Source organism: Caretta caretta, chromosome 1 (assembly GCF_965140235.1).
Source record: "Caretta caretta isolate rCarCar2 chromosome 1, rCarCar1.hap1, whole genome shotgun sequence".
Classification (NCBI taxonomy): domain Eukaryota; kingdom Metazoa; phylum Chordata; order Testudines; family Cheloniidae; genus Caretta; species Caretta caretta.
Window position 1 is genome coordinate 168,349,515 of NC_134206.1, and position 24,043 is coordinate 168,373,557.

At 42.9% G+C, this 24,043-nt stretch overlaps 1 protein-coding gene and 1 long non-coding RNA gene across 4 annotated transcripts; one reads left to right on the forward strand and one right to left on the reverse strand.

The window, feature by feature from the left end:
* Window positions 1-978: 978 nt before the first annotated feature.
* On the reverse strand, window positions 979-16,429 carry HEMK2 (HemK methyltransferase 2, ETF1 glutamine and histone H4 lysine). The gene is made up of 6 exons (XM_075133286.1): window positions 16,191-16,429; window positions 10,234-10,320; window positions 8,946-9,036; window positions 6,199-6,282; window positions 4,228-4,369; window positions 979-2,090 (listed from the first exon to the last, which is right to left on the reverse strand). Exons 1-6 carry the CDS (start codon window positions 16,319-16,321, stop codon window positions 1,984-1,986), a joined length of 642 nt encoding a protein of 213 aa, XP_074989387.1. The 5' UTR covers window positions 16,322-16,429; the 3' UTR covers window positions 979-1,983.
* Window positions 15,789-23,764, forward strand: LOC142073440 (uncharacterized). Of its 3 annotated transcripts, XR_012670341.1 has the most exons (5): window positions 15,789-16,240; window positions 16,931-17,052; window positions 20,799-20,893; window positions 21,265-21,485; window positions 23,027-23,764. It is a non-coding gene; the product is annotated as an uncharacterized LOC142073440 (long non-coding RNA). The 3 variants fall into 3 exon arrangements; XR_012670340.1 differs by lacking the exon at window positions 15,789-16,240 and having other exon boundaries at window positions 16,607-17,052; XR_012670342.1 differs by lacking the exons at window positions 15,789-16,240; window positions 20,799-20,893 and having other exon boundaries at window positions 16,587-17,052.
* Window positions 23,765-24,043: the final 279 nt, after the last annotated feature.

Here is a 24,043-nt window from a genome sequence, read left to right on the forward strand (position 1 = left end):
TATATATATATATATTATATGCAAATTAGAGAATTGGGCCAAAAGAAATCTGATGAGGTGCAACAAGGACAAGTGCAGAGTCCTGTGCTTAGGACGGAAAAATCCCATGCACCGCTACAGACTAGGTACCAACTGGCTAGGCAGCAGTTCTGCAGAAAAGGACTTAGGGGTTACAATGGACGAGAAGCTGGATATGAGTCAACATTTGCCCTTGTTGCCAAGAAGGCCAATGGCATTTTGGGGTGTATAAGAAGAAGCATTGCCAGCAGATCGAGAGACGTGATCATTCCCCTCTATTCAGCACTGGTGAGGCCTCATCTGGAGGCCAACTGTGTCCAGTTTTGGGCCCCACACTACAAGAAGGATGTGGAAAAATTGGAAAGTCCAGCAGAGGGCAACAAAAATGATTAGGGGACTGGAACACATGACTTATGAGGAGAGGCTGAGGGAACTGGGATTGTTTAGTCTGCAGAAGAGAAGAATGAGGGGCGATTTGATAGCTGCTTTCAACTACCTGAAATGGGGTTCCAAAGAGGGTGGATCTAGACTGTTCTCAGTGGTGGCAGATGACAGAACAAGAAGTAATGGTCTCAAGTTGCAGTGGGGGAGGTTTAGGTTGGATATTAGGAAAAACTTTTTCACTAGGAGAGTAGTGAAGCACTGGAATGGGTTACCTACGGAGGTGGTGGAATCTCCTTCCTTTGAGGTTTTTAAGGTCAGGCTTCACAAAGCCCTGGCTGGGATGATTTAGTTGGGGATTGGTCCTGCTTTGAGCAGGGGGGTGAACTAGATGACCACCTGAGGTCCCTTCCAACCCTGATATTCTATTCAGACTAATGTATTATCATAATACATATATCTCATGCAATGTATTGTATTTTCCAATAAAACAAGTTATTTTTTATATATTTGAATGATACAAAAGTAGGGTGAAAATCAGAAAAAAAAAAGAATAATACTTCTTGTAAAACCCAGGAATTTTTCAGTAAAAACCGGTTTAATCTGAAAACGAAGGGGCTTAAATATAGGGAGATAATCAGACCATACAAGTCTCCAGCCCATACATTTTATGGTGCATTAGTATAGGAATGGTATCATACCATAGTCATATATGGACCTGCTTCACAAAGAACTGTCACTGGTTAGTTTTCTAGGCTCTACTGAAAGTACCTTTTAACGAAGCCTTCCTTTTTATAGTCTAAAATTAGTCTCTACCCTAAAATAATTTTGTACAATTGATTAAATTGAACGGAACCTTTTACAATGTTTATTAACCCATAGCATTTAGCTTAAAGACCCTGGATGACATATAACAGAACTCCATATTGGGTACATCTGTTGGAATAGTCATAGTGATAATACAGTAGCAAGATAAGATCAAGAGTTTTCCTGACTATGTGAGCAAAATTAGTTTCTATGCACTAGGCTTTTGGGGATTCTGCAACAAGTACAAAATGTAAGACTGAGGCCACTAACCTCAAGATCAGTGGCTTCTTAAGTATTAATTTAAACCAGCTATCTGTACAGAATAATTACCATAAGACAAGACAAAGTACTAAAGCAAGAACATGGTTTTGAGAACCCATAATGAACGACAAAAGTAGTTAAAAATATTAAATGCGTGATCACATAAAAATATTCCAGTTATAAAATGAAATAAATACCAGTGAATTTCCACATTTTAAAGTGTGACTGCCAATTTTTAAAGTTTACATTTCAGCTACTGTTCCACTATGCTACATAGAAAACCAAGTCCAGAAACAACTTTGCCCTCACCGATTACAGATCACAGTGGGTTGACGGCCAGGTTAAGGGAACAACAATGAACATTTTGCTCAATTTTCCTGCACAGGTCAGGAGACAGGATAATTTTTTCAAAATCTGTTGAGTTATAGTTTATAGTCACAAAATAGCCTAGCCATTGTAACACCATTTGTGTTTAACTTTCAACATCTTCAGCAATGGAAGATTTAAGAGCAGTCATCAGGACTTGATGAATTTGAGAATTGAGAGAGTTTCTCTTCCTGCTTGTCTAGAAAGTACTCTAGTACCCCTTAAACCGTATTTCTTCATTGTTTCCAAAATTTCATCTGTAATTAAAAATGTACAGCATTACAGTTCAGTTTTTGTTAATCGCCACCTAAAAAGCCCATCCTGCCTTAAACTGATTTATTTGCTAAAAGCAAATTACAAAACGAAAGATTACATAGTCTCATAAAATATCCATCATGCTCCTTCAGGCGATTAGAACAATTTATTTAAAGTAGTCATCCAACAAAACCACATGAACTTGGCTTTCTACTGGAAATGTTGGATTTTAATGTCTTTGAAAAATATACTAAGTACGTAATTGTATTGGTAAATAAGTTTAAGATTAAAAAATGTGCTCAAAGTTTAAGTGCTTGTATGCTTTTAATATTCTGTATATTAACACAAAAGCCAGAAAGAATTAAGTGCAGTTATACTGAAACTGCAAATTAGTTAGAATCACAGTATAATGAATCAATATTCCTATCTTAACTAACTGCTTCAATTAAAAAAAAAAAATTCACCACTATACTTAGGTTTCAAGTATTTAATAAAAAAGGGTTGGTGCTTGTTTTTTTTGTAAATTTCCAGCAGAGTACAACTGCAAGTCTGGTATTTAAGCCCTGTCTGAAAATGTTCAAATGTGGGAGCACCCTGGAGTAATTCCACACTTCAGTGTTAGTTTCACTTTAGCAGATGAAACCCATACTTCCCATACTACTTGGGTCAGTGTTGTAATGGACAGTATTTTCTCCTGCATATACTAAGTAGTGGCTTGAACAAAGGTTTTATAAAGGCAGAAGCTTTGATGAAAGGATGTGTACAAAGCACACAAATTAATTTGAAAACCCTACAGTAAAACTTGCCAGAAAGGGTAGGATTCACAAGTGGGGCTGTCACGTAAAGTATTTAAGCAGAAATTTAGAACCTTATACCCCTACTCAGCTGCCACCTAACCTTGTAGGAGCCTAAAGTCCCTAGGCACCTCAGTGTTCACTGGTGAAGTCCCCAAGGTGCCTAAATTTCAGCCAATGGGCACATGCTCAGCTGCCTCAGCCCTGAAACCACCAAGCAGGTTGGCACCTTACTCATGCCTAAGCCGTAGCAGGATTCACAAAGAAAGCATTCCCCCTCACTTAGCTCACCTGCGGAGCACAATCCAGTACACATGCTCAGAGGCTGCCATAGAGCACATCTACTTGATTGGACCCTGCACAAGACACAACTGAGGAAGAGGCAGTGCTGCCCCTCCCACACACTTTACTCCCAGTAGTTACAGTACTCACACAGGATGTGGGAAACCAGCGTTCAAATCCCCACTCTGCCTAATGTGGAGCAGAGAACTGAATGTGGGTTTCCCACATCGGTCCCCTAACTGTTGGGCAATGGGCTAGTCTGGGGTGGGTCTCTCTTAGTCTCTCCTGTCGAAGTTGTTCCACTTTGTATAAAATAGTTAACTATTCATTGAAAAAGAGAGAGTCTCTAAAGTCCAGTGGTTAGGGCACTCAGCTGGGAAGTGAGACCCATGTTCAAGTCCCTGCTCCCAATCCAACAGAGTGGGGATTTGAACCAGTGTCTCCAACATCCTGGGTGATACTCTAACCACTGGGCTATTGGGCATGCAAGGAGTCACTACGACCACCACCACGCTATTTCTTCAAAAAGGGCTGACCTGGCTTAGGCACCCAACTCCAGGAGAGGGTTCACTACTGTGAATTCCAAGTAGAGGGAGGTGCCTCCATCAAGGCCAGAGTTAGGCACATAACTCCTTTGAGAGACAGGGTTTAGGCCACACCCCCTCCTTGTCATTTCCTATTGGCTGGCTTAGCATGCTGACTTCTGTGAATCTTTTTAGGCACCTAAGTCTCCCAGTGCATTGTATAGGGAACCTGACTTGGGATCATGAATACAACTTAGCAGAAGGGTGCCTAAAAGTTGAGTACTGCAATGCTCAACCAAGTCCTCCCTGTGAATTGAGCCCAAAATGTTTCCATACTAATAAATGTTATTAACCAAGTGTGACTTGCTACTGCCATGTACAGGCCATCTCATTTCTCTGAGATATTACTCAATCCAAGGTTTCCCATTCTTGCGTAATAGTGGCAATGTCTGATTAGCTATAGCACCTTAGTCTTGTACTCATAGTTTTTATGTATGCATTAGTAATATATAGTTTAGCAAACAGAAGGATTTTATTACCTGGGTTGTTCTCTTTAATTGTAACTAAATAGAATAATCCTCCTGTTGAAAGCAGGTTTGGCACTAAAGGAAAAAGTCTATCCATTATCTCTCTGCCATTTTTGCCTCCAGCCCAGGCTGCCTCTATTCCATGGCTTTGTACCTAGGAGAAATTAAAGGAAGATGAATTTTTTTACTAATCGTTTACATATGACTATAGAGTGCTATGTATGTTCATGACACTTGAGGAAGAGCATTACCACAGTCCCTATCCTAAGGAGCTTATTGAATTAAAACCATTTCAATCGCAAAATTGCTACATGGCAGTTTTGTTTATGCAGCATACAAGTCAAATTTCAGACTTATCCTCCAAATAGATGAGCTCTGTTTGGATTTAAAGGTCTTTGTTGACGCTGTTTGGAAACAGACACGTTCTGTAACATTCAAAGCATATACTTTCCTCTAGATGCATATGGAAAGTATCTGCATAAATTCCACCAAGGATATGTCTACGCTGCAATAAAACACTTGCGGCTGACTTGGGCTCTGGGGGTTCAGGATGCAGGGCTATAAAACTGCAGTGTAGATGTTTGGATTAGAGCAGGAGCCTGGACTCTCGGGACTCCTCCTTCACAGTTTTATACACGCCAGTTTACAGCCCTGGAGCTTGAGCCCCACGACCCAAGTCAGCTGACATGGGCCACCTGTGGATGTTTTATTGCAGTGTAGACATGCCTCAAGAGTCCTGAAGAATACGAATGAAAGGCGAAAATTAGAGCAGTCCAGAAAAAGGAATTTCTGTCCCATAGAAAACGTTGAGGTTTTGGAAAAATGTAATCCCAATTTTGGACGAAAAAGTAAATAGCTCAAGATTTTTCACAAGCCAGAAATTCTGAAAGATTCCATTTTGGGAGAACTAAAACAGAATTTTTCAGCTTGTCAACTGCCCATCTGGATGGCTCTCGTCAATTTCTGTTTCTCCCTGCAGGCATAAAGAGCCTTTGGGTAGGCTGCCATGGGAGGTGAGAGCCAAGACACTCATCCCTGAAAATTCTGTTTTTGTGAAAAAGGCATTTTCCACCAGAAAATCATTCCAATGGAAAATATCTGACAGATCGAAATGAAAATCTCTTAGGGCTTGTCTACATGCAGCTAATCAGGAAAGTTAAGGCAAATCAACTAAAGGTGTAAAGTCAATGCACTTAAATTAAAGCATGGTTAAACCTCCATGTGGATCTTATTCAGCAATGAAGTGGAATTAGTTCGTTGTAACTTTGTCTACATTAGCAATTTATGTCGGTATAACTATGTCACTCAAGGGGCGTGGAAAATCCACACACCTGAGTGATGCAGTTATAGTGACCTAAGCCCCGGGATAGACAGCGCTATGTCAATGGGAGTGCTTCTCCTGTTGACACAGCTACCGCCTCTCAGGAGATGGAGTACCTACGCCAAAGGCAGAAGCCCTCCCATTGGTGTAGGTAGGATCTTCACTGTAGCGCTACAAGTGCGCCGGCATCGATGCAGCTACCCCACTGCAGTATTTTAAGTGTAGACAAGCCCTTAATCAAAGTTTGAGAACTAAAGCCACTTTACTCCTGAATAAGAGCACTGACATGGGGGATTAAGCATGCTTTAATTTATGCGCCCTGACTTCACACCTTTAGTAATTCCTAAGTATCCCTGTGTAGACATGGATTTACTGAATTCCACCTACAAGGATGGAGCAATATTTTGTGGAACAGTGGTCACTAGTGTCCTTTAGCTCTTATGCAGAAAGTGCAGTAAGGTGAGTGATTCATATTTACTGCAAACAGTTCTGTTATCACCACTGGCTCCACATGACCCCTCACTACTTTTTCAAAGCACTGCAACTCACGACTAGAGATTACAAACCAATTTATCATATCAGAAATGAGTAATTTTTCATATCCACTGAGCTGCAGAAGTTTTTTTTTTAATTGCATCTCCTCAAATCTCAGCGATCCCTACCTCTTCAGAAGGGGTTACCACATATGGTGGATTAAACAGTAGGAGATCAACTTTCCCACTTAATCTTGGTAACAATCCTGTGACCTAGAGATGAAAGCAAGGTGGGAAACAAGTTAGTTATACTTAGGCAGTTCTTTTATTAGCTACATTTTTTATTTATAGCAGGAACACACATTTCTCATTATACAGTATGTATTGTGAGACTGCAGATTTGTCATATATGGGACTAAAATGAGAGAGTAAGCTTTGAATATAATCAATCATTATCAAGACAGGAAGAAAATTAATAGGTTTACGAACAGTTATACACTACTGAGATATAGAAAAAGTCCTGTACTTAGCTATGGAATCCTGACTTACTTCAAACGACTTAAGCCAAAACAGACGGTTAATTAAGATACTTCTTTCTTATTTTCTGTATGACAGGAGTACAAGGGAAGTATTTTGAAAAACACAAATCTGTGCAATTTCCCATAAAGTTAGCCAGCCAAGCAAAAGGTGACCATGTTGCCACCATCTATTTTTCTATCTTTTTAGTTACCAAAACCAAAGGTCAATAATGGACAATATGAAAAAGTAAATTTCAAGGACCCTTTCTAAGCAAAATGTTTTAAATACATGCTAATTACAGGTGCTTTATTTAGTAGATAATAATAAAAATGACCTGGTTGTGAGATAATAATTCATTTCATATGTGGTTAAATTACAAGGTTGAGTAATTTATCTCAATAAGAGAACTAGATAATTTCTCTATAAAATCAAGCATTCCTTCTTCTAGGATGACTATACTGCAAGTGATTCCTCATAGGAAGGGTTGGATTATTTCATATTTTTATAAATCAAAATAAATAGAATTGGGACCACTCGTATTTCACCTTCCATTCATAGCAATGCATTAAATTGTCCTCTTTGGTTCTGAATAGCTCAGCCCCTATTCCTGGTCCAACAACACTAAACCTGTCTTTCAACGTGCAAGGGCAGCCCACAGAATGGGACAAGTAAAAATATAAATTTATTGTATGACGACATACACAACAGGGTCCCAAAACATGAACTAGAGATACAGAATAGTAAGAGGATGAAAGAAAAACCTATACTAATTAAAAGAGCTTGCTTACAGATTCATATCCATCCCTGTTCAGAAGTGATTAAAAGTTGCTGTTCATCAACTACTTTATACAGGCCTCTGTGTATAGTCTAATTCCCAAATGAAGAAGGGTTCATTTGCCAATAATTAGAATTAGCTGAATCTGTCATCTTTCATTAAATTCTCAAGATTTTTTATAAGTTAAAAGAGCTCACTGAGGAAAACGTGAAACTTAAGTTTCCCATAATGCACTGCTTGGAAGGTTGTTGTTTTTGTTTTTTTAAATCATTAGCAACCAGAATTTATAACAAAAAAAGATTTAGACTTGTGCATTGGCAGAGCATTACTGTCATGGTACAACATTAATAAGAAAGCTCCAGGTGTTAACAGTTTCAAATCCATTCCCTGATTATGTACTATTTGCTCTACATTTGTATTGCTTTAGAGTCTCATTTGAAGTACATTTTCTTTTCAGATTGAGTTTGGTCCCTTATCAGCTGTTTTTGTCCCTCTCTTTTCATCAGCCTTTCTATTTGGGTTTTCTGCACCAATTTTTGAGGGAACAGTGGGCGCTGTGATCAGTTTTTACTTAGTTTTCTGTAAGCTTGCAACTGTGTCCAAGCTACTGCCATCCACCAGAGTGCTTTACAATTTAATAAAACAAATATATATTGTAGCATACAAGACTGTTGTACCTTACTAACATATGGCAGTGAATACCATCTGAGTGCACCAGGTTCTTTGTCTGTCTGGCTGGAACGGTTGTTGCCCTTATTTGGGTCCCCTCTGCAAGTGGGTGGCAGAGGGGAGAGGAAGGGGAAAATTTACCTGGACAGACCAGGGAAGAACAGGAAGTGGCTGGACCAGGTTAGAAGGGGGACACTGTCCTTTCATGTGCCTAGAGGCAACTATACCCTGAACAGTTCCAGAGAAACATACTTTCCCTGTGATCAGGCTGGCAACACCCACCCTCCTAGTGATGGGATCCGAGTAGGACTTGGTTTCTTCATGATCTGCTGCGAGCATAATGCTACTCAACTTCTTCTGGAGCTGCAAAAGGAATTCTCTCCTCACCACCAGATTGGACGAGGTGGGGCAGGTTTTTTCCATCTTCTCCACAGCAGATAAGGGACCCAGTGGGGTAGGCGAGGAGGTTAAGTCAAAATGTCATCACTTAACAACAAATGTGCCCAGTGTTCGTTACAGATACGGTTCTCAGGTTAAATTGATTTGGAAGTATATTTAGAGGAAAGCATCCCTTAAGGTAGCTGGGCAAGGGAGGTTGGGGCTCCTAACATGAGGTACAGTGGGGAACCAATCCCTTCCCTGCTTTCCAGCCCCCTTAACGCCTCATACGAGGGGAGGGTAGTGGGGTTGCAGCAATAGGCTGGCTAGGACCAGGTTGAGAACGGGGGAGGGCTGACAGCAGCCCTCCCGAGTAGGTGGAAATAATGATGACCTGCTGTACAATTTATTGTTGGGTAGTCCCAGATATGTTAAGTGAATAAAACTGTGGCCTAATTAAAACACATCCATTGCCCCTTTTCTTTCTTTCAACGTGAAGGGACAGTATCTGCATGGTTACAAGCAAGCCTCCCACAGTACATTGTAAGAACTGCAAAACTATTAGAAGGTCCAGTTATAGGAATTTGTATCTTACCAAGTCAGTAATTACTGGGTGAATGTGAACTTTGTTAAGTACAGCTGTCTCCAAGGTACAAAAAGCTGCTATAGGGTTGATATCTGTACATCTGAAAGCAAAATATTAATATCACATCAACATGACAAGATATAACTAAAAAATTAACGTAAGAATGTGAATGCTATTATGTGATGTGACCTCAAGCCTTGTGTGTAAATGAATGTGATTCCCCTGCTCACGCACACGTACTCACACTAGCTCTCATCCAGTTAGCAGAAGTATAAATAGCAGCATAACTGCGGTAGCAGCAGCAGAGTTCTGGCTGAGCCATGCTAAGTACAGACCCGCTGTTTTCACCCCATCTTGTAGTGTAGACATAGCCTTACTGAATAATCATCATCTAAGCTTTGAAAAGAACATACAATTCTTGTTGCTCGTACTGTGGCTCTTCACATATGAAATTTCATACAATAACACTATGCTAAGACAACATTAGGGTTGCCTAAGTACTCAAAAGTCAAGGAAATGTTAAAGTTAAGGTTGCACGCTCAGACATAACTATAACTTTGTCCTCATCTGTGGATGCATTACAATTGTCTTGAATTAAATTATGACATACTATTTCTCAAGCAATACAACATACTACAATATCAACGTTTTCTACATTTTGTGCTCAGATAACTCATAAAAGGCCAAGAGAATTTTACCAGACTTTCAAACAAAATTTGGCCTGAGAACAGACATTAGATATTCAGCCTAAAATGATTCTGGCTGTGAAAACAAGTGTTTATAATGAGACTGCCTTTCTAACTATGGCACTGCATAATAGGTACTCAGTGAGGCCCAGCCCTGCAAACTCTTGAGCATTTGCTTAATGTTACACATGTGAGTATTCCCACTGAGCTCAACAGAACAACTCATATGAGTAAAGTTAGACAAGTGTTTGCAGGATCAAGTTCTGAGTAAACATGGTAGAGACAACATGACTACAGATGGAGCTCAAGCTGGGAAGAAGGAATTTCAGAACTCTAGTCCTGGCTCTACTACTAAACCAATAGGTGGTCTTGAGCAAGTAATTTAGGGCCAGATTTTCAAAGCTATTTAGGTGTCTAAACTCTCACTGAAATCAATGGGGGGACAGGAATCTAAATGTCTAAAAATCCATTTGTAAAATGGAGATACTATTTCTCTACATGGTTGGTGACTGTAAAATATTTTGAAATGAAAAGCACTATATATCGTAAGAGCTAAGTATTCTTATATTATTAGCTGCAACAATCTAAAAAATTGGTATTATAATACTTACATGTACAATGCACTGGGTCCAACAATGGAAGCCAGAAATGCTGAAACCACACCCGATCCAGATCCTACTTCAAGGGAGATCTCAACTCTAAATTTAAATAAAAATAATCAGTGCAAAGTAATTAAAATACCCGATTCACAAGAGTATCTAGGATGGACATATGCAGGCCTGGATCAGGTAATGCTGTCAAACCTGCAGCCACTGGAGACCGCACTAATAATGAAGTTTACTGGTTATACTGCCCTCAAGCTCAAGATGAGTGGTGTGCCATATGATCACATGACTGGAGTACTGCCATGGATGGTTATAAACTGTTCAGGAAGGTCAGGCAGGGCAGAAAAGGTGGGGAAGTAGCACTGTATGTAAGGGAGCAGTATGACTGCTCAGAGCTCCGGTACGAAACTGCAGAAAAACCTGAGTGTCTCTGGATTAAGTTTAGAAGTGTGAGCAACAAGAGTGATGTAGTGGTGGGAGTCTGCTATAGACCACCGGACCAGGGGAATGAGGTGGATGAGGCTTTCTTCCGGCAACTCGCGGAAGCTACCAGATCGCACGCCCTGGTTCTCATGGGTGACTTCAATCTTCCTGATATCTGCTGGGAGAGCAATACAGCAGTGCATAGACAATCCAGGAAGTTTTTGGAAAGCATAGGGGACAATTTCCTGGTGCAAGTGCTAGAGGAGCCAACTAGGGAGGGAGCTTTTCTTGACCTGCTGCTCACAAACAGGGAAGAATTAGTGGGGGAAGCAAAAGTGGACGGGAATCTGGGAGGCAGTGACCATGAGTTGGTTGAGTTCAGGATCCTGACACAGGGAAGAAAGGTAAGCAGCAGGATACGGACCCTGGACTTCAGAAAAGCAGACTTCGACTCCCTCAGGGAACGGATGGGTAGGATCCCCTGGGGGACCAACATGAAGGGGAAAGGAGTCCAGGAGAGCTGGCTGTATTTCAAGGAATGCCTGTTGAGGTTACAGGGACAAACCATCCCGATGAGTCGAAAGAATAGTAAATATGGCAGGCGACCAGCTTGGCTTAACGGTGAAATCCTAGCAGATCTTAAACAAAAAAAAGAAGCTCACAAGAAGTGGAAGGTTGGACATATGACCAGGGAAGAGTATAAAAATATTGCTCGGGCATGTAGGAATGAAATCAGGAGGGCCAAATCGCACCTGGAGCTGCAGCTAGCAAGAGATGTCAAGAGTAACAAGAAGGGTTTCTTCAGGTATGTTGGCAACAAGAAGAAAGCCAAGGAAAGTGTGGGCCCCTTACTGAATGAGGGAGGCAACCTAGTGACAGAGGATGTGGAAAAAGCTAATGTGCTCAATGCTTTTTTTGCCTCTGTCTTCACTAACAAGGACAGCTCCCAGACTGCTGCGCTGGGCATCACAACACGGGGAGTAGATGGCCAGCCCTCTGTGGAGAAAGAGGTGGTTCGGGACTATTTAGAAAAGCTGGACGTGCACAAATCCATGGGGCCAGACGAGTTGCATCCGAGAGTGCTAAAGGAATTGGCGGCTGTGATTGCAGAGCCATTGGCCATTATCTTTGAAAACTCGTGGCGATCGGGGGAAGTCTCAGATGATTGGAAAAAGGCTAATGTAGTGCCAATCTTTAAAAAAGGGAAGAAGGAGGATCCTGGGAACTACAGGCCAGTCAGCCTCACCTCAGTCCCCAGAAAAATCATGGAGCAGGTCCTCAAGGAATCAATCCTGAAGCACTTACACGAAAGGAAAGTGATCAGGAACAGTCAGCATGGATTCACCAAGGGAAGGTCATGCCTGACTAATCTAATCGCCTTCTATGATGAGATTATTGGTTCTGTGGATGAAGGGAAAGCAGTGGATGTATTGTTTCTTGACTTTAGCAAAGCTTTTGACACGGTCTCCCACAGTATTCTTGCCAGCAAGTTAAAGAAGTATGGGTTGGATGAATGCACTATAAGGTGGTGTCAAGGTTCCTCCCCCACTCTGAACTCTAGGGTACAGATGTGGGGACCTGCATGAAAAACCTCCTAAGCTTATCTTTACCAGCTTAGGTCAAAACTTCCCCAAGGTACAAAATATTACACCTGTTGTCCTTGGACCGGCCGCTACCACCACCAAACTAATACTGGTTACTGGGGAAGAGCTGTTTGGACGCGTCCTTCCCCCCAAAATACTTCCCAAAACCTTGCACCCCACTTCCTGGGCAAGGTTTGGTAAAAAGCCTCACCAATTTGCCTAGGTGACTACAGACCCAGACCCTTGGATCTTAAGAACAATGAACAATCCTCCCAACACTTGCACCCCCCCTTTCCTGGGAAATGTTGGAATAAAAGCCTCACCAATTTGCATAGGTGACCACAGACCCAAACCCTTGGATCTGAGAACAATGAAAAAGCATTCAGTTTTCTTACAAGAAGACTTTTAATAAAAATAGAAGTAAATAGAAATGAAGAAATCCCCCCTGTAAAATCAGGATGGTAGATATCTTACAGGGTAATTAGATTCAAAAACATAGAGAACCCCTCTAGGCAAAACCTTAAGTTACAAAAAAGATACACAGACAGAAATAGTTATTCTATTCAGCACAATTCTTTTCTCAGCCATTTAAAGAAATCATAATCTAACACATACCTAGCTAGATTACTTACTAAAAGTTCTAAGACTCCATTCCTGGTCTATCCCCGGTAAAGACCAGCATATAGACAGACACACAGACCCTTTGTTTCTCTCCCTCCTCCCAGCTTTTGAAAGTATCTTGTCTCCTCATTGGTCATTTTGGTCAGGTGCCAGCGAGGTTACCTTTAGCTTCTTAACCCTTTACAGGTGAGAGGAGCTTTCCCCTGGCCAGGAGGGATTTCAAAGGGGTTTACCCTTCCCTTTATATTTATGACAGGTGGGTAGAAAGTTGGCTAGATTGTCGGGCTCAACAGGTAGTGATCAATGGCTCCATGTCTAGTTGGCAGCCGGTTTCAAGTGGAGTGCCCCAGGGGTTGGTCCTGGGGCCGGTTTTGTTCAATATCTTCATAAATGATCTGGAGGATGGTGTGGATTGCACTCTAAGCAAATTTGCGGATGATACTAAACTGGGAGGAGTGGTTGATACGCTGGAGGGTAGGGATAGGATACAGAGGGACCTAGACAAATTGGAGGACTGGGCCAAAAGAAATCTGATGAGGTTCAATAAGGATAAGTGCAGGGTCCTGCACTTAGGACGGAAGAAACCAATGCACAGCTACAGACTAGGGACCGAATGGCTCAGCAGCAGTTCTGCGGAAAAGGACCTAGGGGTGACAGTGGACGAGAAGCTGGATATGAGTCAACAGTGTGCCCTTGTTGCCAAGAAGGCCAATGGCATTTTGGGATGTATAAGTAGGGGCATAGCCAGCAGATCGAGGGACGTGATCGTTCCCCTCTATTCGACATTGGTGAGGCCTCATCTGGAGTACTGTGTCCAGTTTTGGGCCCCACACTACAAGAAGGATGTGGAAAAATTGGAGAGAGTCCAGCGAAGGGCAACAAAAATGATTAGGGGTCTGGAACACATGACTTATGAGGAGAGGCTGAGGGAACTGGGATTGTTTAGTCTGCAGAAGAGAAGAATGAGAGGGGATTTGATAGCTGCTTTCAACTACTTGAGAGGTGGTTCCAGAGAGGATGGTTCTAGACTATTCTCAGTGGTAGAAGAGGATAGGACAAGGAGTAATGGTCTCAAGTTGCAGTGGGGGAGGTTTAGGTTGGATATTAGGAAAAAGTCTTCACTAGGAGGGTGGTGAAACACTGGAATGCATTACCTAGGGAGGTGGTAGAATCTCCTTCCTTAGAAGTGTTTAAGGTCAGGCCTGACAAAGCTCTGGCTGGGATGATTTAATTGGGGATTGGTCCTGCTTTGAGCAGGGGGTTGGACTAGATGACCTCCTGAGGTCCCTTCCAACCCTGATGTTCTATGATTCTATGATCTGCTTTGTGCTGACTGACAGCTCTCCAGTCATAACTTGTGTCCCCTGGGGAATCAAGATATTTCCTACTTATCACAGCACTCACTGGGGCACATTGTAGGTTTCCTTCCCTCTGTTAACAGGAAACATCCATTGACAACACAAAAACAACAGTTCTAGATGCATTTCCACCTCTTCCACCAAGCAGCCAAGGCCTAAGAGTTTTGAGCAGGTTACAATGAAACCGGAATCCCACGGATAGGTCTACCCAATGCACTTGGTGACAAACTTGCACTAGCAGGGCTCAAGTGAGCACTCTAAAAACAGCAGTGTGGATGTTGTGGTTCCTGTGGAGACTCAGGCTAGCCACCCAAGCTCAGATCAAGGGGATCAAGTGGGCTTGAGAGCACAAGATGCTGCCTGAGGTGCAATGTCCATGCTATTTTTAGTGCACTAGCTCAAGCTCCACTAGCCTGAGTCCAGAGGCTCGCTCCCAGCTGCAATGTAGACATAGCCGAGTAACTATTCTAACGGGTCCACATTTGAGCTGGCTCTGGACATGTATAAATAATAGAAATTTCAAGGCAAGCAACAAGATAATTTCATTGTATGGAGCCCATTCAAATTAAATTATATTTGCAATGCACTTTGAGATATTTTGAGTATGAAAAAGAGCAACACAGAACCAAGTCCTATCTGAATCTATATTCCAATAAATTAAAATCATTCCACTCCTCACAGAGTAATTGGTTTGGGGCACATCATTCCTGAAAAAACTGACCATCACGACAAGGACTAAGTTACCCAGTGATTTGAGACCTGGCAGACGTTTACATTATTTACTGAAACTACTTGGAAGCTATGAGTAGGGTGACCACCCGTCCCTAATTGAGTGGGACAGTCCCAAAATGTTAGTTTCAAGTCCCAGTGCCGGGCTAAACTACTCCAGGACTACATTTATCCTGGATTCCCTGTGGCATCACTCTGCACCTGTCCCCGGCTTAGGGGCAGCACCAGCCTCTTTCCAGTGTGTGTGCGGCTCTCAAGTGAGCCTTAGCCCCCTCCACTCACCACTAGGCCCCACCCCCTGCTCCTCCTCTTTTCCCTGAGGCCCTGCCCCAGGGGAGGCCAGAAGCCAGAGCTGGCCAGGCTGTGGTAAGAGCCATCCTAGAAGCCCAGTCTGCTGTGGAGAGCCATGGACCCTCCATCAGCGCTTGGCAGTGCACCTTGGGAGGGGGACAGGAACACAGGCCAGGGACTGCTCTTGGGTACCCCAGCCCCCACCAAAGACAGGTGGAGGGTCCAGGGCTCCCTGGGTGGCTCTTACCAGCACCAGGCTCTGGCATGGCCAGGGGGTTCAGGGGCCCTGGAGGGGGCAGGGCTCTGGCAGGTGTCCCAGTTTTGCATTTTGAAAAGGGGTGAGGGGCGGGTCACCCCAACTAGGACAATCGGAGCCTCTTCCTTTTCTTCCACTGCAGCACACCTAGCCGCGGACGAGCCGGGCGTCACGCCAGCTGTCCGTTGGCTGCCGCACGACTCTGCCGCAGCAGGGCAGCACCCACAGCGCGCGGGGTCCGCCCGGGTCCCCCGAGGCTCAGACCGCCCCGCGCCCCGCCCAGCACGTGGGACGGTTCCCTGCCCGGGCACGCGCAGGGTGACGCCGATGACGCAGGCGCTGAGGGCGGCGCAGCCGAGGCGAATCCCGGCGCGAGAACTCGCAGGGCGAAGGCGAGACTCCGCTGAAGCCAGCAAGAGCTTTGCTGCCGCCCCCGCCAGGGCCTGGACTGTACCAACGGGCAACCACTGACAGCCAATAGGGGAGCCAACCAATAGCCCTGCCCACCCCCACGCCCAGGCCACGCCCCTCAGCAGCTACCGCCCCGCCCTCGCTCCAGCCCCGCCTCCCTAACAGCCGCTGCGCGGGCTGTCACCGGCACGTGCTCACGGCGCCGCCGACTCCTCCCACCCCACCAGCGGCTGCTCCCATTGGCTGCTGACCAGCCCCTCGCTGGTTCCTCCCCTCCCTCTCAGCTCGCACCCCGCGTCTCTGATCTGGGCCGCGTCCTGCTCCAGCGCGTCCAGCAGCAGGTAGGTGTCCTCGGCCGGCTCGTACACCTCGCTGAAGGGCCCGTGCGGTCCCACGTGCTGGTGCCGCGGGGTGGGGATCATGGCCCAGCGCCGCCCCCTTCCTTCCGCGCGGGAGTGCGCATGTGCGGATTCTCCACCGACTCGCGCTGTCGTGAGGGGAGAGGGACGCAGATACGCAAACTGCCGCGCACGCGCGTAGCTGCCGCCGCCGTCACTACTGTGGCGAGGGCCAGCCTCGGCCCCGCCTCTCGACCTCCAGGATCCCGGCGAATCAGCGGTCGAGTGAGGTTGTCTCGGGGCGAGCCCGGAGCGATGGATCCCGCCTTGCTCTCGTGGAATGCTCGGGCGCGCCTGCGCAGGGGCCCCCGGGACGGGCGGGGCGCTGGGCGCGGCGCCCGCAGCAGGGACTTGCCGTTGGCGTGTGCGGGCGGCGCGTCGCACGGGGACCTGCACCGGAGACCCCGTTCACCCGGCCGGGCGGGTCACTGAATGTCAGAGCAGAAATGCCGAATGTCTTCGGGCAAACTCCTCTCGAGCTTCCTTTTTCCGGCTCCTCTGAAAACTGCTCCCCACCCCTCTTGTCTGTGCTGCCCGGTGTCAGTCCCCTTCGGGTGGACAGATATAAACTCTGAACTCCGGGACCAGTGTAGGGCATTATTGGGATGTAACGTGGTACATCTGTTTCCCTAGACATCTCCTCCCCAGGAGCTGATCACAAAAGTGGCAGCTGCAGAACAATCCTGCATTGGTCGGGACACGATGGGCTGCTCTGCTAGGTCTTATCTGTGTTGCTGTGAAAGAAGCTATACAAGGTATATTGTTCTGACTTCAGATCTAGTCAAGAGATTTGACAGCGTGCTGAGAGCCAGGAGCTGGCTTGGCGCTCTGGTCACTTAAGTGTTCGTTAGTCCTCTTCCTGATGGAGAAGTGGAATAGTTAATTACCTAATCAGACTGGGGCGGACGAGCTAATTATTGGTTAGCTGAGAGGGTAGTTAAAAAGCATTGGAAGTATGGCAGGGAGAGGCTAAGGCCTGATGTACGCTAGAAAATTAGGTTGACATAACTACGTTGCTCAGGGGTGTGAAAAATCCACAGCCCTGAGCAGCGTAGTTAGTCTGAACTAAGTCCCCATGTAGGCAGCCCTAAGTGCATAGAACAATTCTTCCATTGACAGCTGATGGGAGAACTCCTCCTGTTGGCGTAGGTAGTGTCTACGCCGAAGCACTACAGTGGCGTAGCTGTGTTGCTGTAGTATTTTAAGTGTCGACAAACCCTTAACAGAGCCCAGAGGAGGTAAGATCTCAGGGTGGTGAGAGCTCTCTATCTCCCTGGACAAAGGGTTGAAAAATAGGGAAAGCTGGAGATAGAATTGCTACATGGGACTGTGTTGGTGGAGGTAATATAAATAAAACTCACCGAAGTGCTAACAAACAAAGTGTCCAAAGCTTTTGTGTGGGATCTCAGGACAGCAGTGGAGCCTGCCCTGTTACAAGAATAATAATATTTGCTTGAAATGTTAACAGTATTAAAACTAAATGTGGCCTACTACCTCTACCAGTTCAGGCAAAGACTTTCTTGTCTAGCATATCACACCAGTGGTAACTATTGTACCATTTTTTAGCACGCTCAGTCAAGATTCTAGGTGCAGTTGTAGCTTTTCTTCCTATGCTGAGCATAAATGAACTGGCCATTTTAAAAAAAAATGTGGAAAACACAAAAAGCCCATTTGGATTTAATCCTAACTCAGGATGATGATGACCTTACTGGCATATGGCACCCTGTCCCAAAGTAGGTAAATTATATAGTTCCTATGCTCAGTTTTTTTGGGACCTGCTCAGGAATGAAAGCAATTAAAAGAAAAATATCAAGTAGAACACAACACCACTGTGTGTGTAATACAGTAATATTTTAAACAAATCCAGATGCTGCCAATATTGCAGACCAGTTCCAGTGCTATATCTTGCATTTAAGTGACCAGGAAATCTTATGCTCCAGCAGTGGATCCTGCTAGCCTTTTTGAGCTTTGTCCAGCCCTTTCACAAAGGAATGTTTTTTCATGCTTTTTGGACATAGCCTGTGCTGTGAGACTGGGCACCAAAATGATCTTCAGTTTATGAAAAAAGGTGGCTTTGCTTTCATAAGATGATTAGAGATGTGGTATGAAGAGGAGTGATGTTGCTTCTGGTGTCTGTAATAATAAATATTTCAAAACATCAGAATATGGAGTTAGGAAAATTACAGCCATGTATTCATTAGAATTGTACCAGATTTCTACTGCCAGTGAGTATTCATCTTAAATTCTTATATTCGGGTTTGGCCAGATACATTTGAATTTAAATAATTGGGTCTTGGATGGTTATTTGAGGAAGAGTCAGTCTAAACATACCCAGCAGTTCTCATCTGTTTCCCTATCCATCCCCAAGAGTTGATCACAAAAGTGGCACCAGCTGGTTGCATGCTCTCTGCTTCTTCTATACTTTAGTGCTGTACCTGTTCTCAAACAACCATCTCCACCATTAAGGAAACTTAAAAAAAACCAACAACCCAGCAGGAAGGGAAGCCTGGCAAGAGAGGAGCTGAGGAAGGTTCTAGGCTGCAACTCTGAAGAGAAAAGAGTAGATTTAGGGTGAATATTGTTATCTTTACTAAAGTAATAAAGTTCTTTGTTCAATGTTAGAAGAAAATGGCTCAGTGATTTTTTTGCCATTGTCAGATGACAGCAGCCCTAGTCTCCAGTCAGGGGAAGCTCGTCTTAAAGGGAATGAGTCTGTGCAGGACTTAGGGGAAACTTCAAGGTAAAAAATCAGATAATATAGTATTTCATGCAGCAGTAGAGCAAATAACTAATTTTTCAGTTCATTCTCTGTACTGAAAAATCAAAAAAAAAAAAAAATTGTTTCAGGTCAGATGGTTCCTTTTGCCTGAAACAAAACATTTCATTTTATTTTCAAGGTTTCTTAGACATATTTAAATAAAATTGAAATAATTTTTTTTAAAAGTTGTTTTGATTGAAAGATTAAAACATTTCATTTAGAAAATGTCAAAACAAAATATTTCAATTCTTTCAGATTTTATTTTAGTGTTTGCAGTCCAAACAATTGGATCAATCCAACACATATTCACAAAATATTTTGGTCAATCCGAATCTGCATTTTTATTTATTTATTATTTATTTATTTGGCGAAAATAGTTCGGGACAAAAAATTTGGCCTATCCTCCAGAACAAAACAAAAATGAACAAACCGAAAATATGATCAGTAATGGTAAGGAGAAAGTAAATGAACTTTAGTTCCTCTGAAGTATTTGTATTTAATTTTGTAAGGTGCTTGACTAGCTGGAAGATAGTGATATAAAAGCCTACATTAAGGAGAGGAAAAAGGTGATACACCTGAGCTGAAGAGGTAATGAATAGGTCTAAATATGAAAAGGGAGGTGACTTCAGAATTTTAGTTTTTATTTCTTATTGTGCTGTTTGAAAATATTAATGCTGTGACAAGCATCCCATTGACCATAGGTGGAGTCAAACTATCAACCAATGTGAGAAGAAATTGTACAGAATGCAAAAATACTTCCAAATTATTTTCAAAGTAAAGTAGTTCGCATCAAACAATAAATGACAGTTTTCACTGGGCAAGTTTCATTACTAGTAGTACCTCTGTTGACTTTAATATCTAGAAAGATTAAAGGAGGGACCTGCAAGTCTTCATTCACAGGTTGTGTTTCTGGTTCTGACCCTTAATACTGTGGAACCCTAGGACAAGTCACTTAACTCATCTTTAAAATGTGTATACTATTACTTACCTTCATTGTGTGTTCTGAGGCTTAATTCATGTTTATAAAGTACACTGAGATCCTCAAATGGAAGATATAAGTGTAAAATTTTATATCTGTTGTATCCTTCTTGTGGGTTTAGAATCAACCAGTAATTTCATACAAGTATTTCCAGTAGCTAATCAGCCACTCACCCTGTGATATAGAGGACTCCTTCCGTACCTAAAGAAGAATAAATTAGGTTTTTTTGGGCAGTTTGTGAAATAATGACTTTTGGATCATGACTCATTTAAAACATGTGACTATTATATTTATTGTGATATCCACTATGGGCCTTTGTTTCAGTTTTGGATACATATTACATTATCTGATATTCAGTAGAATGCTAAAATTAGACATTTGCTACATCCCCATCAAATATTACCTTAGACAAAAGTTCATTTTATGTTTGTATGATTGTTTGTGGTAGAGCAGAGACACATTATCTCTTTTTGTAAGAGCAAAATTTTGACTTAAAGTGGTGATGCCAATGTTACTGTTTAGATTAGCTGGAAAAGAATACTGAAGACTGGCATCATGGCACTTTTGTTCTAGGGGCAGACAGTATCAGCTTCATAAATGGATGGGGAAGTTTTACACCATAGGAACAACTACTTGTAATGCACATTAAATGTGTATTGAATTCCATTATTTCGGCAAAATAAAATCATGTAAGAGACTGAGAATTTTTCAGTCTGTCTATATTTGGGAAATAGATACTTTTGAATATTTTTGCATCTCTGCAGGTGGTCAGTGTTTGGAGTGCAATACAAGAAATGACCTCACCATCTTCAGCTGTACTAGATGTTATTTTTGGCTGCTCTACACGTCAAGAACTCTGGTTAATTATTATTGTTTTTTTAATACTTTCTGAGGCCTTCAGGCTAAATTTTATAGAACATTTATTTTTATTGCTTGCATAACTGCATAAAATGTTTTTCTTGGTAGAAGACTGCAGTGTTTTTGCCAAAACAGATTCTATTTCAATTTCTAGAAATTATTGAAAATTGTTAATATTCCCATTTGAATGGTATCTTTGCCATGTTACTAACTAGGCTTTATTGAGATTAATTTTTTTTTTTGACGGAAATTGTAACTTGCCTGTTTGCACTGATTAAGCTTTATGGCCCATCCTCTTTGGAGCTCAATGCAGTTAATTTAATCTACTGATACTTAATCCACAACTCTTTAGCTGCCTGTGGCCCTTTACAGGTCTTCATGAGGCTCAGAAATCATGCACATCTGAGTGGCACTCCACTCCTCTGCTTAGATTTGGCAAATCAATTCACTGGAAGTCTGAGCAAACAGACCACCTGTGTTGAAATAGCTGAGATTTTCTTCCGTGTGGATGGGGTGAAAAGGAGCCATTGGGATTATCTCAGTATGTAAGAGTGGATCCACTTCCAAGTCAGCCAGGAGAGGAGGAGAAAAAGGTGAATTCCCCCTCTATTCCACCATGAAAGGCTGGCTGATAGATTGATACTTTCCTTTACCCTTCCTCACTCCCCCACTGACTGATGAGAATGTTGCCGTCATATTGTGATATTGTTTCAGTGTTCTGTGGCACAAGAGAAATTAATCACAGATCCAAATTTGATGAGCCAAGAGATTCTAAACTATTTGTAACGGAATCACTTCCCTCACCAGTGAAATACATTTGGTGGAAGGTGCAAGTACATAGAACATTTGAAAACTAGGCCATTTTTATACAGGAGTATATACATTTTCATACAGGAGCTTAACTCTGGATTTAGGATCCTGACTGTAGGATCCTAGATTTGAAAATGTTTTAAAGTACTTACAGTGAGAAATATTTGATGGCCAAGTTTTTTTCATTTCTGAACGGGGCACTTTTGAATGTCATACTTGTCTGATTAGTGTTTCGAAAGTGGAATTTGCAGAAGCTTGTGACATCATTTCAGAGATGAAGCACTTAGGAGTAAAAATGACTGATGCTTGTTTAGTACCTTTTCTTCAAAGATCCTGAAGTACATACTAAACTTTAGAAACTATTATATGCAAGGTATCATATATGCATCATTGAAATGCAGCCACCCCAGAAGAGAAGGCAAGAGACTTTTTTAAATATTATAGAGTAGCACTATGCAATACGTCAGGAGAAAAAATGAATAATACCATAACCAACTGAACATAAAGGGAAATGTTTAGGTAGGTAGAATATAATTGCTTGAATTGGATTTAGGCCAAGACCCTGGGAGTAACCCTACTACTTGGAAAAATTGGCATGGGATTTTTAAGTTACAAGTAATCAAGACCTTGGTTTTACATTTCACCTGAAAAGACAGCACCTCCAGCAGCACCATGCCCATAAAATTGCATGGAAACTGTGAATGCTAAGTGAGAATATAATCAATTTATCAACAAATTGCCTCCCAATCCTGTAAGAATATTGCAGCAAATTTTTGGGGTAGCAGATACTCCAGTGGGTTCTTGAGGTTCAACAACGGCGCAAATGTGCTTAGTCCACCTTCATAACTGTTCAAACCCCTCCATTCAGCAATATGCAGTGAGGTGACCATTAGCAGAAATATATTTCTGGCATAGATTGCCAGATCTTCTCCACAGGGCTGGAAAGCCACCTCTCTTTTCCATTCTGATACCTTGAAAACTGCTATGTTCTCCAAATGTTGGCTAGTCCTTAAAGAAAAAATTGCAAACTGGTAATAGCGCCTTGATGGAACTGCCACCTCCCTCCCCATACACTGCATAAGACACTATGAAAATTTTACATTTAAAAAAACTTCAGTACATGTATCTTACCATTAGTAGCCTCTGCTCTTTCCTCAGGGGCTGCAAAAATTGTCTGAGAACCAAGGGTAGTCTTAACCGTCACATTCCTGAAATGCTGAAAATTATCAAAATTGTGGCCTTCTACAGCAAATTTATGTTATATGGGGGGATTTCTTGGTTTCTTCCAAAGGAAAAACAACATATACTTTCTTTGAATTGGCAGTACCTTTGACTCCTGAGAGGGAAACCATTCTGCTGGGAGGGCAAGGGCAGCACTACAGAGACAGACAGAGAAGGCCGCCATAGGACCTGCTCATTGGCATGAACAGAAGGAATCAGGAGCAGTTTGAGTTCCTCAGGCATGGAAGGATCAGGCTCTTCAGCAGGAAGAAACACTGATGAACTGGTTCCTGGAGCAGGAGGTGTGCTTAGGGAATTGGACATTCCCATAGGGAAAAGGAGCATTTCCTGATGCTCATAGAACTGGTAACTGAACAATTTCGGAGTCTGTTTGCTGTCATGGCCACAGCACCTCTCTGTGAACCAGCCCTAACTCCTCCTCCTCCGGCTGCCACCCAGGGTGCTGGTGAGGCAGAGGACCCAAACCTCCTGAGAATGGAAGGAGCCTGTAGGACTCCGAGGACCACACCCTCTGCTAGCAGCCAAAACCCCTCACAGCAGGACCCCACCGAGCATCCAAGTGAGGAATGATGAGCCTGTGGGAATCCCTGAAACCACCGAGTGCCTGCCCCCCAGACTACACACACAAAATGTCCCCAAGAGCAGTTTTCCACAGTCATTCCCCCTTTTTTAGGTGGTGGGGGAGGGCATGCAAATACATTAATATTTGATCGTTTTTTACAAATTCAGTCCCATTACATTTTGTTGCTTTACTCGTTTTAAAAATATTTCAATTACATGTTTCATATACTACTTATAATAAATGTCATCATTTCCTTGACTTCTGCGTTGACCCTCCTTGCTAAGTATGATGAATGTAAGATGTTTTCAGGTTTGGAATTGGGCTCCATGATTCATGGGAGGGATGGGGAAGGTGCATTGTTATGTGTTTAGAAAAATCACTGATAGTTTTAAAAGCAGAACTCACAACACAGAAAATGGGTAGATAAGTATCTTTATGGCTTGGTTCATATACAGAACAACAAAACATTTAAACTAACAGTACAGGTATCTGCCACTACCCGGTCATTAAACAGCCCTTTCTGACCTCCCCAAACCT

What these genes read in the sequence shown, in the direction of transcription:
- HEMK2 (XM_075133286.1), bottom strand. Translation starts at nt 16,321, where the DNA reads ATGATCCCCACCCCGCGGCACCAGCACGTGGGACCGCACGGGCCCTTC. An exon ending in TGGTAACCCCTTCTGAAGAG is followed by an intron (nt 4,370 to 6,198) that starts GTAGGGATCGCT and finishes AATTTCTCCTAG; the next exon opens with GTACAAAGCCATGGAATAGA. An exon ending in AATTAAAGAGAACAACCCAG is followed by an intron (nt 2,091 to 4,227) that starts GTAATAAAATCC and finishes TTTTAATTACAG; the next exon opens with ATGAAATTTTGGAAACAATG.